Consider the following 16,852-nt stretch of genomic DNA (forward strand, 5'->3'; position numbering starts at 1 on the left):
TAGCCACACATTAGCCAACAGAAACTTCAGACAGCCACACATGTTGGCTTTGACATGGTAATGTGTGTTTCACTTCAAATTGAATGCCACCATTCCTCCATTGGAGAGAAAGAGAGTGAGATAGCAATACTATGTGATATTATTTAATTTAACAACAATTCACTATGAATTTAACTTCTAATGAAGTAGTGAGATTAGATTGGAATAGAATAATCAGACAGACAGACAAACAGACAGTCTGTCTGTGGACACACACACACACACACACACACACACACACACACACACACACACACACACACACACACACACACACACACACACACACACACACACACATACACACATGTATTTAGTGTGTGAGAGGAGAGGTTACCTTAAGTTTGTATAGTATGTTTGAGTACTTAGAAAAGCGCCATCAAAATGCAATTCAATATTATTATTATAAGTTAGCTTGGTATAAACTTTTGAAAGTTTCAAACTCTCTTTCTCTTTATATTTCTAAATATAATTAAGTGGTCTCCCTCTCAATTCAATTCTGAGGTGGCCATAGCTGAGTGGTTAGTGAGCTCGCCTGAGGAACCAGTGGCCCTGGTTGTCCCAGGTACGATTCCAGGCCAGGCCAGCAGTGTGTTCCTGAGCAAGACTCCTAACCCCTTAATTGCTCCCTGTGCACTGCACAATGTTTAAAATCCCCAATTTCTCAAAAATATTTGGGAAAATAACTTTATTGCTCGATCTGCTATTTTCATTCCTTTTTTGGGGGTTTTATAAAATTATTTTTAAAACGTTGAGTTAGTTTTAAACTCTAAATTTTTGTAAAACATTTTTTCATTTTTTGCAATAATTAAAAACTAAATGTAGGGAACAAAAAATAAAGGGGTAATTACTCGTGACCCTTAACACATTCCACGCCAGAGTTTAATCTCATAATGTACTCACCAGTGCCAGCGTTTTATTGTTTTTTTTTTGTTTTATTCACGTCGCCACAGACAAAGTTAAATCCGTTAAATCCGCGCATTCAACTCTTTGTAAACACACAGCCGATCCTTGTGAGTCGACCACCAAAGACCGCATGAAAATCTGATCCGCCATCTTGTAGTTACAACGGTTTATGTTAAACAGCGATCAGCGACGAGAAAAACTACAACGAGAAAATGCCGGATTGGTGTCATCTTTAGAATGGAAGTGGATGGGATCGGAAACGATCCCATCCCCTGGCACGTGGCGGCTTTAAATAGGTTCGCGTAGATATACGTACACTCAATGTGTTAAAAATTGGTCCGTTACCCACATATGGGCCAGGGGCCTCATACTGGGGTTTGTCTAGGGCCTCCTGATCCCTAAGCACGGCCCTGCATTTGGTCCAAATGTAAAGGAGTGAAGGAACTTTCTTTTCTCCTTCAAAAATAATAGTTACATTAAAACTACTCTTAAGTACAATTTATTGTACCAATAACTTGTATTAATAACTGAGGGTTGCTACTCATCTCCAGGTGGAATGCAAAATCTTTTTTTGAGTCGATTTCCTAACCTCCACCAAGAAATACCACTGCTACGCTATTTGGGTTGAGTCATCATGAATACCTTAATGTACCTACCATATTTAACTGTAGTGTCTTGTATGGACAGGTACTGTATCGAGTCCTGTGACGAATTCCATCTTGTGCACTCTACTGTACCTGCCCAGAGCCACAACACACTTCTAGACAGCACCCACAAAAACACAGGTAAGACTTGATGCAGTTTGAATTGAGAACATGGAATAAAAACAGGACAGGATTTATATTCATTCCACCTGGGTTGTCATGTTGAAATGGCCTTTTCGGTCATTTTATTTTGAAGTTTCAGTCTGAAACGGCTGCGCAACCAACGCTGGAATCTCACTCACTGCAGCAGAGGGCTAGTGCTTAGTTTGCCGCTCAAGCCGCTGATGCCCCTGTGCATGTGTGTGTGTGTGTGTGTGTGTGTGTGTGTGTGTGTGTGCGTGTGCGTGTGCGAGTGCGAGTGAGAGTGAGAGTGTGCGTGTGCGTGTGCGTGTGCGTGTGCGTGTGCGTGTGCGTGTGCGTGTGTCTGTGTGTGTGTTGAATCCCATTTATATCCATGTAATCCTGAGCTGTCTATTTAGACTGTATCTCTGGGACATTTTGCAGCCATGTCTGTGTCTCCTACACTGTCTCCCTCTCAGCATATTGTGTACAGATTTCTAATGTTTCTCTGTCATTATCTTTCTCTCTGGTTGTTAATGTTTGCTTCCATCTAGTGGACACTAGGTTGAATCTCTCAAACCAAACTAACTGAAGGCCAGAGTTCAGTGGCCCTCATTTATCAACGCGGTGCAGCCCAAATAATGGGCGTACGGCGAGATCCTACCGTACGCTGAAATCTCACGTCTGGTAGAGAGCAGTTGTTGACTTTGGCTGCGCCCGTTTATTCCATTGTAGACCTGCGGAGCAGCATTGTCTGACTGTCTGACAGGCATCTGGACACATAATCCACTCCTAAATGTATATCTACACTAATAAATAATCCCTGTGAAAATATAACATTTTATAAAGTAATTTAAACAAACTGCTTTAACAGTCATGGTTGGTTAAGCTTGCAGATCTGGCTGCATTGGCTATTTTCAAATAGCAGATCTGCAAGCTCACAACGGGTCGCATCGCGACGCGTTGTGAGCTTGTAGATCTGCTATTTTCAAAATATACGAGCGCTTCTGCGAGCGCATGACTCCCGAACATCTTTTCATGGACAGAGAGGTGTACAAACTTACAGTAGCTTGTCCTATGGTATGGAGTTATGTCATAGAGAGTTATGAAGACTACAACCTGGCTGGGTTAAGGATATAAACCCGACGCTCCAATCTCTTATTAACGTGGCGGCACGGAATCGCTGCAGCCAGTGCCGGATTTATAGGAGTTGAGGCCCGTGGGCTAGAGTAATTTTCGAGGCCCCCCTGGCGCGCATGCACGCGCGCGATGCTTGCCCCTTCGCGCGCGCGTTTTTTTTTTGCGGTTCTGGGCGGATTGGGTGCGTTTTTTTCGCGGTTCTGGGCGGATTGGGTTCGTTTTTTTTCCAGTTTTTGGTTTTTGGCATAAAAAAAAAGAAATATTAATATTTACCAAAAAAATTGGAGGCCCCCCCAGTTGGAGGCCCGTGGGCTGCAGCCCACCCTAGCCCAACGGTAAGTCCGCCCCTGACTGCAGCCTGTCCGAGTCTGACTGCTTTATTTTAGTGTAACTCGAACGCGCACTGCTCGGTATGGGGTAAATAAATTAATATACAAACGTATTCCATTCATGGCGATGTGATTGGTATCATAATATGTCATTCGTGTAGGCTACAAGCCTACGTGACAAAGATTGTACCGCTACGGTTTACATAAAAGACACAGTTGGGCGTGTGTGTGTGTGTGAGAGAGAGAGAGAGAGAGAGAGAGAGAGAGAGAGAGAGAGAGAGAGAGAGAGAGAGAGAAGAGAGAGAGAGAGAGAGAGAGAGAGAGAGGCGTGTGCGTGTGCGTGTGTGTGTGGCTTGACAGGCAGCGAGGCGAGGCGAGCCGGCGAAACTCTTTCTTTTCGGTTCTTCATGTCGTAAAATCGGGGTGTTTCCAGAATATTTAAGGGCGTGTTATTTAAATGACGCTCAGATCGGCTGTGTAGGATTCGTTGATAAATGTGACTTCGACGTTGGTGTACGGCCGAATATATGGAAAAATACGCCGGTTTATACGCTCCGTTGATAAATGAGGGCCAATGTGTATTCAAAGTACTGTATGTAGAACAACTTTAGGCAGTTAGTTATTATTGTGTAAAATCAAAGAGGTCAGTTGTTCTGATACTGCTTGTTGTTATTCATTCTGATGCTACATTTGGATGTTGTCTTAAATGATTGTATAGACCATCTTCTGTTATAGTGTGTAAGTCCCATCTAATGTAACATTCTACACCCATACGGTGACAGTGTTTAATCTATAATTTGTTTTCACTGACCTATGTGTCATGTGAATTATAAGACTATATGTTGGATTTATCCAAATTGTTGAAAAGATTATAATAAATAGAACATACTTAGACATGCACATTAATGTATTTTCAAGTAGAGCTTGTGTTAGTCTCTTCACACCCAAAACATTAGGAGAATGAAGTTGAGACGTGAACATCCTCTGTTTGTTCCAGATATCAACCATGAGTGAGGTTTTGATCATAGACACTCTTAAGGAGCTGACTGACGAACAGTTCAAGAACTTCAAGAGAGAACTGCTGATACCTGCAAACCTTGAAGGACAACAGGCGGTTGCAAAAAACAATCTGAACAAAGACAGGAATGACACCATGGATCTGATTCTGCAGAAATACCCCAATAATGTAGATCAGATCATGGTGAATATCCTGAAGCGGATTGACATCGAAGATCTACAAGAGAAGTTTCTAGACAACAGTAAGTGAAAAGTGTGTATATATATATATATATATATATATATATATATATATATATATATATATATATATATATATATATATATATATTCAACACAGTGGTTTTGCATTTTCCACTGATAAATGGCTTGCAACATAACATATGTCATAAGTTTAGTTCCCTTTACATCTAGACACCTGGCACATTGCGCTTCTCTGCCAATTCTCAGTGTGGTGTACTGTGTTTGTAGTGTGCCTTTGAGAACGTAAGACTAGTGCAGCCTTTGTGATCATGTGATGCGTTCACAACTCCTTTGACAGAATATACCTGATTGCTTTGTCCATTATTTTAAATAACGGACCTCAGTCGGTAGAGCATGCACTCCCCTTTGGACCACAATTCGATATCACGTTCGCACCGCCAACTCAGCATAAGAAAAGCACAGCTTAGACGTGCGCTAAGTAATGGAAGCTGATGGTAGGTGTTGCGCTCCACTTGAGCAATCCATTCTGGCCGGGTTCAGGGCATCTGAGAGTGGCCGGGGACACAGAGGCTCTTGCTGACCGGGGAGAAAATGGTCATGGAGATTATAATACACACACTGTGGGACTGTTTCTAAACAAACTATTCATTTCAGCCAATAAATAGATCACGTAGTTGTTCAACATTGATTATTATAGAAACGTTATGTGCCCGCCCCCCAGTCAGTCATCCAACTTCAACTTTGATTTGTAAATCTGTGTATATAAAAATATATTCCCCTTCAAATCTCTTAGTTACACAAACATCGTTCATGTGAAGTAGATAATTTATGCTTATTTATTGAAATTATAAAAATCGCTATGTTTGAATGCTCCGTCTCTCCGAGCGGGCTCTGAGAGCTCTCCAGAGCCACTCTGTGTCACCACTGGGTGTGGAGAAATACACTCATTGTATCTCCAGCCAGCGCCAGTTGGCTACGTCCCTCCCCCCAGCTGAACCACAGTGGAGGATGGAGGATTTGCATGTCTTCTGTTGAGGACCTTTCTCCTCCACCTTCGCCTACGCCGACAGAACTCACTGAAAGTGCTGAAGACGACGACCAATATGAAGCTTTTGGTGTACAACCATACATGTTCGAGCCGACCCTCGAACCTCAATGGAACCAGATCTCACTCTGTTTGATATTAGGATAAATAAATATAAAATAATGAATCGTTTGTTTAGAAACACGTTGTGGCAATCCTGCGATGCATGTATATGTCCAATTCCAGCAAGAGCCCCTGTGTCCCCGCTTTGAGATGTTCTGAACCCGGTCATAAGTTCATGACATCCTCGGACAGGAACGGTCGGAGACCACTGGCCCTCATTTATCAACGTGGTGCAGACCAAATAATGGGCGTACGGCGAGATCACCGCAACTTTCGGCATTTATCAATCCTGACGTTGGCTTCATCCTACCGTACGCTGAAATCTCACGTCTGGTAGAGAGCAGTTGTTGACTTTGGCTGCGCCTGTTTATTCCATTGTAGACCTGTGGAGCAGCATTGTCTGACTGTCTGACAGGCATCTGGACACATAATCCACTCCTAAATGTATATCTACACTAATAAATAATCCCTGTGAAAATATAACATTTTATAAAGTAATTTAAACAAACTGCTTTAACAGTCATTCGGTTAAGCTTGCAGATCTGGCTGCATTGGCTATTTTAAAATAGCAGATCTACAAGCTCACAACGGGTCGCATCGCATCGCGACGCGTTGTGAGCTTGTAGATCTGCTATTTTCAAAATATACGAGCGCTTCTGCGAGCGCATTTTCGGGACTCCCGAACATCTTTTCATGGACAGTGAGGTCTACAAACGTACAGTAGCTTGTCCTATGGTATGGAGTTATGTCATAGAGAGTTATGAAGACTACAACCTGGCTGGGTTAAGGATATAAACCTGACGCTCCAATCTCTTATCAAGGTGGCGGCACGGAATAACTGCAGCCTGCCTGAGTCTGACTGCTTTATTTTAGTGTAACTTGAACGCGCACTGCTCGGTATGGGGTAAATAAATTAATATGCAAACGTATTCCATTCATGGCGATGTGATTGGTATCATAATATGTCATTGATGTAGGCTACAAGCCTACGTGACAAAGATTGTACCGCTACGGTACGGATTACATGAAAAACACAGTTGGGCGTTTGTGTGTGTGTGTGTGAGAGAGAGAGAGAGAGAGAGAGAGAGGCGTGTGCGTGTGTGTGACTTGACAGGCATCGAGGCGAGGCGAGGCGAGGCGAGGCGAGGCGAGGCGAGCCGGCGAAACTCTTTCTTTTCGGTTCTTCATGTCGTAAAATCGGGGTGTTTCCAGAATATTTAAGGGCGTGTTATTTAAATGACGCTCGGTTTCAGCCGTGACATTTATCAAGGCTGGGACCAAATGTACACTAGGATCGGCTGTGTAGGATTCGTTGATAAATGTGACTTCGACGTTGGCGTTCGGCCGAATATATGGAAAAATATACGCCGGTTTATACGCTCCGTTGATAAATGAGGGCCCAAGTGCGCAAGATGACCATAGCGATTTTTATCATTTCAATAAATAAGCATAAACAAACTACTTCACATGAACAATCTTGCTGTAACTAAGAGATTTGAGGGGATATATATATGATTTATTTTTGTAACTCTTTTTTTGTTGACAATAACAAAGGTTATTTCCTCCCCTGAAATCTGACGATACTTCACTTGATGGCTACATTGAGGGAATGGGGGGGTGGTGTGCATGTGTTGTGTATTAAATACACATTTATGAACGTTTACAGTCAATGGTGTGAACACCAATGAATATGGAGACAATGGGATCCTAAAATCGATATATTCTTCTATGACAGTCAGTGATTCAAACAGATCTGTGATAAGCCTATTTTATTTTAATTATTGAAACCTGTTGACTTTCTATTAAGAATAGTTAACTGTAACACTGACACAATGTAGACAAAAATATCATATGAATGAATTAGATGGAGGCAACATGTGTGTATGTCTGGTATGACTGTCTGTTCAGACTACTTGAACTCTTGTAATATGTATTACATTCATTAAATTAAAGATGCATAATTAAATGAAAGAGGCATAATGTCCTTTAAAGTTTTGGATCTAAAGACCGGGCACTAGGGCATTCACGAATAGTGATTTTTAGCATTCGAATTATTCGACCTATAAGTATTCGAATATTCGATTAATCGATTTGATTATTTTTTGGCATTGATGACTCGACTCAAGGAATGCGAGTTGATGTCACACCAGAGCTCACAGCTGCGTGTCTGCTGTAGAAAAGCCACTGAAAAAGAAAAAAGAAAATAAAATAGTGGTCGAATAGTGGTTTTGATAGTCGAATATTCGAATATTCGATTATTCTGTTAATGCCCTACCGGGCACCTATGTTTTAGAAAAGTGGATGACTAGAACTTTCATCATACATACATTATACTTTCACTTTTGGCAATAAATGTCCTTTATTGATGCTTTTAGCTGTATGACTGTGACTGTATCTGTCATTGTGTTGTTGCTCAACTTAACAGATCATTTCCACCTTTAATAGTCCATATTAGCTCACATGTTTGCATGTTAAATTCATTTGAACACAGTTTTATTTCTTGCAGTACGATCAAAAGGAGCAGCTGCATCTGTCCCAGGTGAGTGCTAAGTAAGGTTGATAGATTGTTTCCACCTTTAATAGTCCATATTAACTCACATGTTTTCATGTTAAATTCATTTGAACATTGATTTATTTCTTGCAGCTCCACCCAAAGGAGAGGCTGCATCTGATCCAAGTGAGTAAGATGACTAAACAGTAGAGCCAATTAATTTCAGTTGAGACTATTGGGCTTAAATTAATGCCCATAGAAGACTTACTATAGCGTTACTTACTGTCAAATGCCATTTAACGTTTTCATTCCATTCTCCATCATAGTTTTAGTGGCAATTAAAAAAATAAAACATCAATCAACTAGAAAAGTGCTTCAGTATCCGCCAGGTCAGGTTGGTTATTGTGGCCCAGCAATGTTGGGAATTCGGCAATAAGGATGGAATATCAAAAATCAGATGGATCAGTCTTGATCACTTGATTATAGAGATAATGTGTACCGATTTGCGTGATGTTTGGACAACATTTTTAGGAGTATAAAAAGAAATGTTTTGCAAAAATAGGCCTCCTGGTTGCTCTATAATAGGGAAATGTTAAAAGAGTGGCATTTGTTCCTCATGTGCGTGCAAAGTTTCACCACAATCGGACACTGCGTTCATGATGTGCAGAATTTTGTTCAAAATGGAGCACTTTGGAGGCCAATCTTAGTCAATCGGGATGGAATATGAAAAATCTGAAAGAGTTTGATGACTAAAGACATACCAGTGTTCTAATTTTGCGGAGAAAATGATCAAATGGCCACTGAGGCACCTAGGAAACGCAGAGAAAATGTGTTAATGTTTCGTGTTCTGTATTACCATTTTTAACAAAGCTTCATAGCCTACGCGTTGTTGCCAATGCAAGCTGAGACTTCAGCTGTGTCAATGTCCCATAATGTCTTGCAGGTTGTGGGCAGTGCCAGCATGAGTGCAGGTTTTCTGGTGGGTAGTTTGTCTGACTTACACAGGAGTGTTGGCTCTCTTAAAGAAAACTACAAGTGAAATGGCTGCCAAGCTAGGGTCAACGAAAGCGCTTCTTCCCTATTGGTTGACTTGATTGTTTTGTCCCCTTTGTTTTTGCCTCTGGGGCACCACCTCCTTTTTTGTCAAACTCAGTTTGGCTCCTCCCCTTTCTTAGTGCTTCTCTGTTTATTCCTATAACAACAACATTACATGTTTAGGCAGTGGAGCTGCTAACAGCAGAATCTGTTTTGAGAGATTACACATCGTCTGAAGTGTCCCCTTTCACTGCCATATGGGAGAAAACAGGCGGAGCGCTCCGTTGTGGGCGCGTTGATGGCGCTGAATCATGTGAAGTCAAACACATTTGAAGCATCAGGTTCAACATTGGTGAACCTTGACCAGGTACCAACCAATTGCACAGAAGTGCCGTAATTGGCAGCCATTTCATTTGTAGGCTTTCAGCGAGCCAACACTCCAACGTAAGTCAAACGAAGACACACCGGAAACCAGCACTCTTGTCGGCAATGCCCACAACCTGCAAGACAATATGGAAATGGATGTGTCTGAAGCCGTACCTCCTGCATGTTTGTCCCATGTATGTCTACTGAAGCAAGAGGTTTCTCCACTATTAAAATAATCATAACTCTAGTCTCAGATACTCACGTATAAACAACTCAGTCATATTTCTTGCAGTGGAGTTATGGCAAACTGTCCTGCTTGATATGGGGTTGTGTTGACTTGCCAATAAGGCGTCTAACAGTTTATGTCTATGCAGCAGATATGTGACCGGGCCCTACTATAAGTAGATTCACCTGTGCTCCCCATTGGCCGAGTACCTTCAAAATAAAAGCATTAACAAGAACTTGAATTAACTGAAATAATGATAGTAATGCTGTAATAAAAATAATCCTGCAAAACAAAACAGCAACAAAATATAGATAGATAGATAGATAGATAGATAGATAGATAGATAGATAGATAGATAGATAGATAGATAGATAGATAGATAGATAGATAGATAGATAGATAGATAGATAGATAGATAGATAGATAGATGTGAAATATTCCAATACTTGACATCAATTCCGTAACATGCGATAGGCAATATTTCAGTAAATGAGGGAACTCCATTTGAAATATATAGACTATTCATAGAATGTTTAAATATGTTTCGCCCACAGAGATTGCCTTTCTCAAACAACACCAGATTGCCCTGATTCAGAGAGTGACCACGGTCGCACCCATCCTGGATCTTCTCTACAATAAGGAAGTCCTCACACCTGAAGCCTACAGTGATCTGACGTCTGAGCGTACCACTCAGGAGAAGATGAGGAAACTCTTTGTCATCCTGAATAGCAAGGGGGACGCAGCAAAACACCTTTTCTTTGAAGGTCTTGAGGAAAATGAAAAATTTCTTCTCGGTGATCTGAATTATGCATGTTGATTTAGCACAAGAGAATGTGGCAATGATGCTGTTGATATTCAGAGCCTGTGGTAAAACAATATTGAAAACCTGAGAGTATTCATCCAATGTAAAGGTCAATAAGCATAGCTTGAGTAGCAACACAGAAAGATAAAAATCCATAATAATATATGAATAGTTTCCCAATTTCACAGCCAGCTAGAAATGATGCGTGCTTACTAAATTCACATGACAACACATAATTATGTAGTTTTCTATATACAGGGGGTTGGTCAACTTACCTACAGGGTGAAATAACCCGATTCTTCCATACATATGCATCATTTGAACACTTAAATTGTGTGTGTGTGTTTTTTTTTATGGAGTTGATGTTCAAGAGAAAGAATTTTGTTTTGGATTCTGATTACTTCCAAGTTGTCCTCTTTAATAAAATTATTTCAGTTAATAATTTTGGAATATTATTTGATGTGAGATGGAGGTGCTCTTTGGGAAAATTAGACATGTAATGACAATTTAGATAATGTGCATGTAGTAGGCCTATCTTTGTTTTGTCTCTTTAGTGTTAATTGCTTTCTGATTCAAAGCTACTAAACTAGAATATGGTCTCAAATAGATACAGTACATTTAAAAATGTTGACTCTAGTATGAACTCCTTCTTAACCTGGCACAAAACCCCACTTGGACACTTCACTGTTTGCAGCCAAAATGAGTATAATTTGACAGGTAAATTCTGTTTATTATTAATGTGATATGTCAAGACATCACGGATGTGTTTACTGCTAGATGGTCCCACACTTTAACTTTTCCTCAGCACAAAATTGTTTGCGTCTCATTCAATCTGTCATCTAAATAGCAATGAGCATGGAGCAGGCGTAATCTTATTCTTAAAGATAATGGGAACCGTCTGAATGGTTTAATTAATGTAACGCCGAAAAAACGGCAAAGAGGCTTAACCCCTTTGCGCTGTGCACCGGGGTTTGTGCCCAGATAATGCATCGTCTAACTAGCTAAATTGACGTGGACGCAACCCCAGTGCAGTTAACACCTTGCCTTCCACTCCTTGCACCACAAATTGCGTAAATAGCAGGGCCCTAGGAGTTTGAATCCTCTATTGTGTCTCCGGCTTGGTCAAGCATCCATACAAACACATTCAGCAGTGTTTGCTGGAGGGAAGCCGGACAGACGGGGACATTTTTGTGACTGTACCAGCAAGTGGTCCTGGTTGAGCAGTAGGGTGTTTCTCCACACTTCCTGGCAAGGTGAGTAGACCACTGTTTCCAAAACAATGGGTCAGACCCATTTTTTAAGGCGTGTTTTGGTTCACTTATGGCCCAATTCAGGCACAAAGTTGCTAAACACACTAATATCTGATTTAGGACTAGGCAAGAAGCGTTCCCCCGCAAAAGTTGGTATTCTGGGGCAGCTCCTTTACCCGCTAAACACCTGCGCTACCCCTTACATTATGCATAGGTGCATGTGGTTTGGGCGTTACAATGATAAAAACCAATTACCATGCCAGAAGCCATTGCCTTTAAGAGAAGACTGCGCTAGCCGTCATCCCCAATCCAATATATGCTCTCCTATCTCCCTGTCTGCACTGTTGCCTGGTCTGATCCTGCCACAATAATTGACAAGCACCACTCATGGAGTCCACATGATTGCATGTGGAGGGTCTCCAAGCAGACACATGGCCCAACTAACGCCAAACCTTTCACAAAAATTCCTCAATATTCTGCCTCCCAGCATACCTGCTTCCCATACCGTTACTGTACTTGCAGGATTTACAATTAATATGAAACGCATTATGCCCGAATACTTATGCAAATCACTTCGCCAGCTCGCAATTTACTTCCGGATGGTTCTTTTAACAGCCAATCATCATCATCTGCGACAAAAACTGAGCACCTTCGTTGCCACATCCGTGAAACGGGCAAGAAACAAGCGCTGCCGTGGTCTATGCAAACGAGCCTCAAAAGCGCGCCCAAATAAGCCCAAAATCGCTTATACAAATGGGGCAGAGACGCTATGTGCCACACACCGTATCTTAGCAACAACGACAGCGCTAACTCTCATTGGTCGTGTCATGCTGAGGGCAGTTTCCAGACAGCAGCATCAGGCACAGCTCGCTGCCGACATCACACACAGTCAGACGCAGTAACGGAAGGGCTCTGTGATAGTTGGGCGAGCTGAGCTGGGCAGCACAATCACCCTCATTACTAATGTAATGAATGTTTATGTCCACTACTGTGATAGCGTTCGTTGTATTTTAATGATTAGTGCCCAGGGATGCTTAACATGAGCCGTTAGCATGCGGCTAACGCTAACGCTCTTTCACAGTAGCATGTAGCTAACGCTAACGTGGTTGTCGTGGCTGAGGCAGCTGTGAAATCACTTTGTCAACAATGAAAGTTAGTGTGGTGAATGTTAATATTGCTGCTCAGTTAGTACATTGTACATGCTGTATTTAGTGGGCTTGTGTGGCTTGTGGAGAACTATGTAGCTCCACAGTAACTCCAGTAACTAACGTAATGGCAGCTCCGCCCCATGCGACGCACGGTTAGGCTGCATTAGGTTTTCAGATACTTTCGGTCATATTAGGGGAGAGTCAGTGAGAGCTGGATAAACGAGGTAAAATGTGTCAAATGGAGTCTGTACGGCTGTCGATAAATGAACACATGACGTCGGTGGGAGAGGAGATATTGTGTGTTTGGGACAAACAGCAGCGTGGTACTGATGTGTGTTGTGTCAAGCAGCTTAATGTCAGATTGTTGGTGAACTGAGCACCTTCATCCGTGAAACGGGCGAGAAACAAGTGCTGCCGTGGTCTATGCAAACGAGCCCCAAAAGCGCGCCCAAATACGCCCAAAATCGCTTATACAAAAGGCAGACCTGGCAACGCAGGCTATATATTGTTCCATTTCCACCATTCTAATGGATAGTAGCTCCATTTAGTTTCCTCTGAAGTGACGCAGTTATGTCCAAGTATTGTCCCCGTTCTCTTTCATCATCCACCTTTGTTCAATAATCCCGAACAGAGCTACAATATTGTGACAACTGCCAGCTATAATCTAGATAGGCTACTGTTTACATCAATCATAGTTTCTCAAACCCAGATACATTGCTGCAACGCGTAATGTGCGTCGCCTATACCTACCCAAAATAACAGACGCGATGCGTCATGGCGTGTCGACAGCTTAGAGATCTGTTATTTTGGGCACATAAACAATGAGACGCGATGGAGTATACAACACTAAGCATTTTGGAAACCAAATGTAAGGTCTGTAACATTACATTACGTGGTCAACAACATAGACATTTAACTTGCTTGTCACTTGTCAGTGGTTCTCAACCTGTGGGTCGGGACCACAACGGAACTCCCAACGCCTCGCGAGCTTGTAGTTCTGCTATTTTCACAATATTTATCTGTGAAACCGAGTCAAACAAAATGGGGGGGGTCCCCAGTTCAAATATGGTTATTTTAGGGGGTTGATGGCCTGAAAAATTGAGAACCCCTGCTTTAATGCAGTAAACGTGTATTGTTTCTATATTTGTTATAACAATGTGCTAATAAACTAAACTAAACTAAACTAAACTAAACTAAACTAAACTAAACTAAACTAAACTAAACTAAACTAAACTAAACTAAACATGACAGCAATATGGAAATTGTTTAGAAAAATGACTGACGGGCTGGGCTGGGCCCAATTTGTCAATTATGTGTCGAGCCAGGCTCAAATATTTAGGGGATATGAAACCTCTAGTTTGAAGTGCTCATGTGGCCTTATAGTCGCTTCTTTTTGTTTTCATAGACCTGGTTGCTTATTTCTCGCCAAGGCTGGCAACACAGCTCATGTTCCAACATGCGCTCTGAGGCGATTTAACATGGGGCCGATGTTTCATTTCTAAGTCTAAGCTTGCCTTTCAGTAAAACCACATTTGATAGACATAAATTTCACCTACATATTACTGATTAGAGAGAAAGGTGTAAAGTGGAGCATTGCATTGCAGATGCACAAATTGTCTTCTTTAAATAGACTATCATCATATATTCATCGTATATAATTGACACAAGGAATTGACACCCTCCCTTCTGCTGATTATAGTAAAATTAGAATCACAGAGATTTGTTGACAATAATAGCCTAGTAGAGAGAGGTGCGCGCTTTGCGTCCTGTCTCCACAAAGCCATTGCAGTGTCATGTGTGCCCTTTGCGGGTGGTTTTAGAATCCGCTGTGCCCCCTCCCAAAGCCGCACCCATGTGTGTGTGCAGAATAGCAATGTTGGGGATATAGCAACAACACGCCCACGGGCACGCCTCCACGTGCAAATAACGGTGTCGGCATAATGGGTGACGGGTATAGCAGGTGCAGAATAACGTTTTGGGACAGCGCAGCTCCCTTATCCATATTTAACAGGTTTAGGGTAGGGTTTAGGGTTTAGGGGCGACCGCTGAATAGGGCCCTTAATGTCCTTGTGTGTGTGTGCAAGGTTTTACAACAAATGCATGACTTTTTAAATCTCTTGAGACTTGAAAACAAGGTATAGGCAGGCCGACAGCGAGGCCCTGAGGCGCCCAAGCAAGCCGTGAGTTCCCGTGACGAACAGCCATGCCGGCCCAGTTGGCAAACCATTGTGGATGGAAGAGGTTATCATGAATAAAAAGAAAATAGATAAAATAAAAAAGTGCAATCAGCTGACAAGATTGGGGGTACATGGGGGTTTGCATTTTTTTGGCTTGAGAATAGCCAAGCTCTAACATTTTAGAAAAATTAATAAACTCTCAGCCCAGTGGGCCTGCTAAAGAATACACAATGAACTGACAAAAAAAAGGAATTAAAAAAACAAAACAAGTTTCATTTAAAAAAGATGACGCCTTAAAGCTTATGCAATAGGTTTTGATAATCAAACCTATTTGTATTGTTTTAGATATTGAAGATAATATCTTTTTTGTTTTCTACAACACGCAAGTATTCGAATGCGAGCCTTAGGGGAGAGCGGGGACAAACGGCGCACCCTTTTCTATTAAGGTATTTTTTACTACAGTGTGGAAATACACAAAAGTGGCTTCAACTCTGCCAATTTTGATCAGAACTGGGAAAAAATGTGACTAATTTTTTGTATTGATTGATTGATTGAATATTTTATTAGGCAAAGAAATGTAAAACAGCACAGTTACATTTAAAATACTTTGTCTAACAGGTCCGTTCATAAAAGTCCTTGCGGACTTGTTTCCAATGAGGGCCTTGGTATTTAATTCATAGGCATATATAGTGGCACCACAGTTCAAATATCATTACAAAATAAACAGCAAAAAAATAACACTATGTACAACCAAAAAATAAAAAAAGAGGGGGGGAAAAAAAATGTACAAGAACAGGGGGGGGAGGGTCTGCTGTCTAACGGGAAAATGGTACTACCTCCTCCTTTGGCCTCCTGAAAGGTGATTTTTTTAAGGCTCTTTTAAATGAGCCCAGCGAACTGCATTTTTTGAGGGATGGAGTTAGACTATTCCAATCCTGGGTGGCAGTGCTGTAGAAGGAGAATTTGCCCATGTTTGTTTTATGGGTGGGTGGTACCAAATTGTTGTTAACGCTCCCTCTGGTATTGTGACTGTGGGTGTCGCTAACCTTTTGGAGGTATTTACTCAGATATGCGGGAATAGGGGGCATATCGGGCAAATTTGCATTTACAATTTTGAAGGCCAGTCCCATTTTTAGTTGTTTAACCCTGTCTTCCACCCATTTTGCCAGCCTAGGCTGGCAAAATGGGTGGGAGAAAGGTGGGTCATGGGCCCCAATCCGAGGAGTAGCCGAATCAGTTTGTTTTGGGAGGTTTGAAGCTTAGTCTTCAGTGACACTGAGGTGTTGGAGTACCAGGAGGTGTAAGCATAGTCAAAAAGTGGTTGAATCAGGGCCCCAGAGAGGGTCCTGAGGGCCTGAGGGTTGACAAAAGAGGAAACTCTGCCCATAAATTTGGTTCTCTGGTTTACTCTTTTGACCACCTTTGTAGCCATGCTTTCACCTGTCAGGTATTTGTCAAGAACACAACCCAAATAGGTAATCTCTTCTTTGCTAGCGATAATTGTGTCATCGACTTTGACCTTGAAATCATTTACATCCATCTTAAGTGTAGCATGAAAAAAGGTCCGACTTGCAACCGTCCCTCCGCGTCGTTCGTCCCGGTTTTCCCCTACTGCTGGTATAGTGTGTGTTTTGCATTGCTTCAAATTGACAGGCACAGCATTGATGAGTGTTGCATGGAGAAATGCCGTTGTATTTTCAACTGGAGGATCCATGTCGAAACTCTCTGCTCAACTGTGCATGTGTTTTATTCAGAGAGTATTATATGGGATAAGAGTCTATATCGTAACATGTCTGTACAGTTGAAATCAC

The 16,852-nt window shown here is 41.8% G+C and overlaps 1 protein-coding gene across 2 annotated transcripts in view; it reads left to right on the forward strand.

The window, feature by feature from the left end:
• LOC308073726 (apoptosis-associated speck-like protein containing a CARD) overlaps positions 1-10,908 on the forward strand; it is a 29,011-nt gene extending 18,103 nt beyond the window's left edge. Inside the window, exons 2-6 of one of the 2 annotated variants that reach the window (XM_080412813.1) lie at positions 1,633-1,730; positions 4,176-4,437; positions 8,038-8,085; positions 8,191-8,223; positions 10,219-10,908. In XM_080412813.1, coding sequence (XP_080268939.1) covers positions 4,185-4,437; positions 8,038-8,085; positions 8,191-8,223; positions 10,219-10,481 — 597 coding nt within the window. In that variant the 5' untranslated portion in view covers positions 1,633-1,730; positions 4,176-4,184 and the 3' untranslated portion in view covers positions 10,482-10,908. The remainder of the gene's footprint in view (positions 1-1,632; positions 1,731-4,175; positions 4,438-8,037; positions 8,086-8,190; positions 8,224-10,218) is intronic. The other variant, XM_080412814.1, reaches the window with a different exon arrangement.
• Positions 10,909-16,852: the final 5,944 nt, after the last annotated feature.

Source organism: Gymnoscopelus braueri (assembly GCF_963280865.1).
Source record: "Gymnoscopelus braueri genome assembly, chromosome: 18".
NCBI lineage: Eukaryota > Metazoa > Chordata > Actinopteri > Myctophiformes > Myctophidae > Gymnoscopelus > Gymnoscopelus braueri.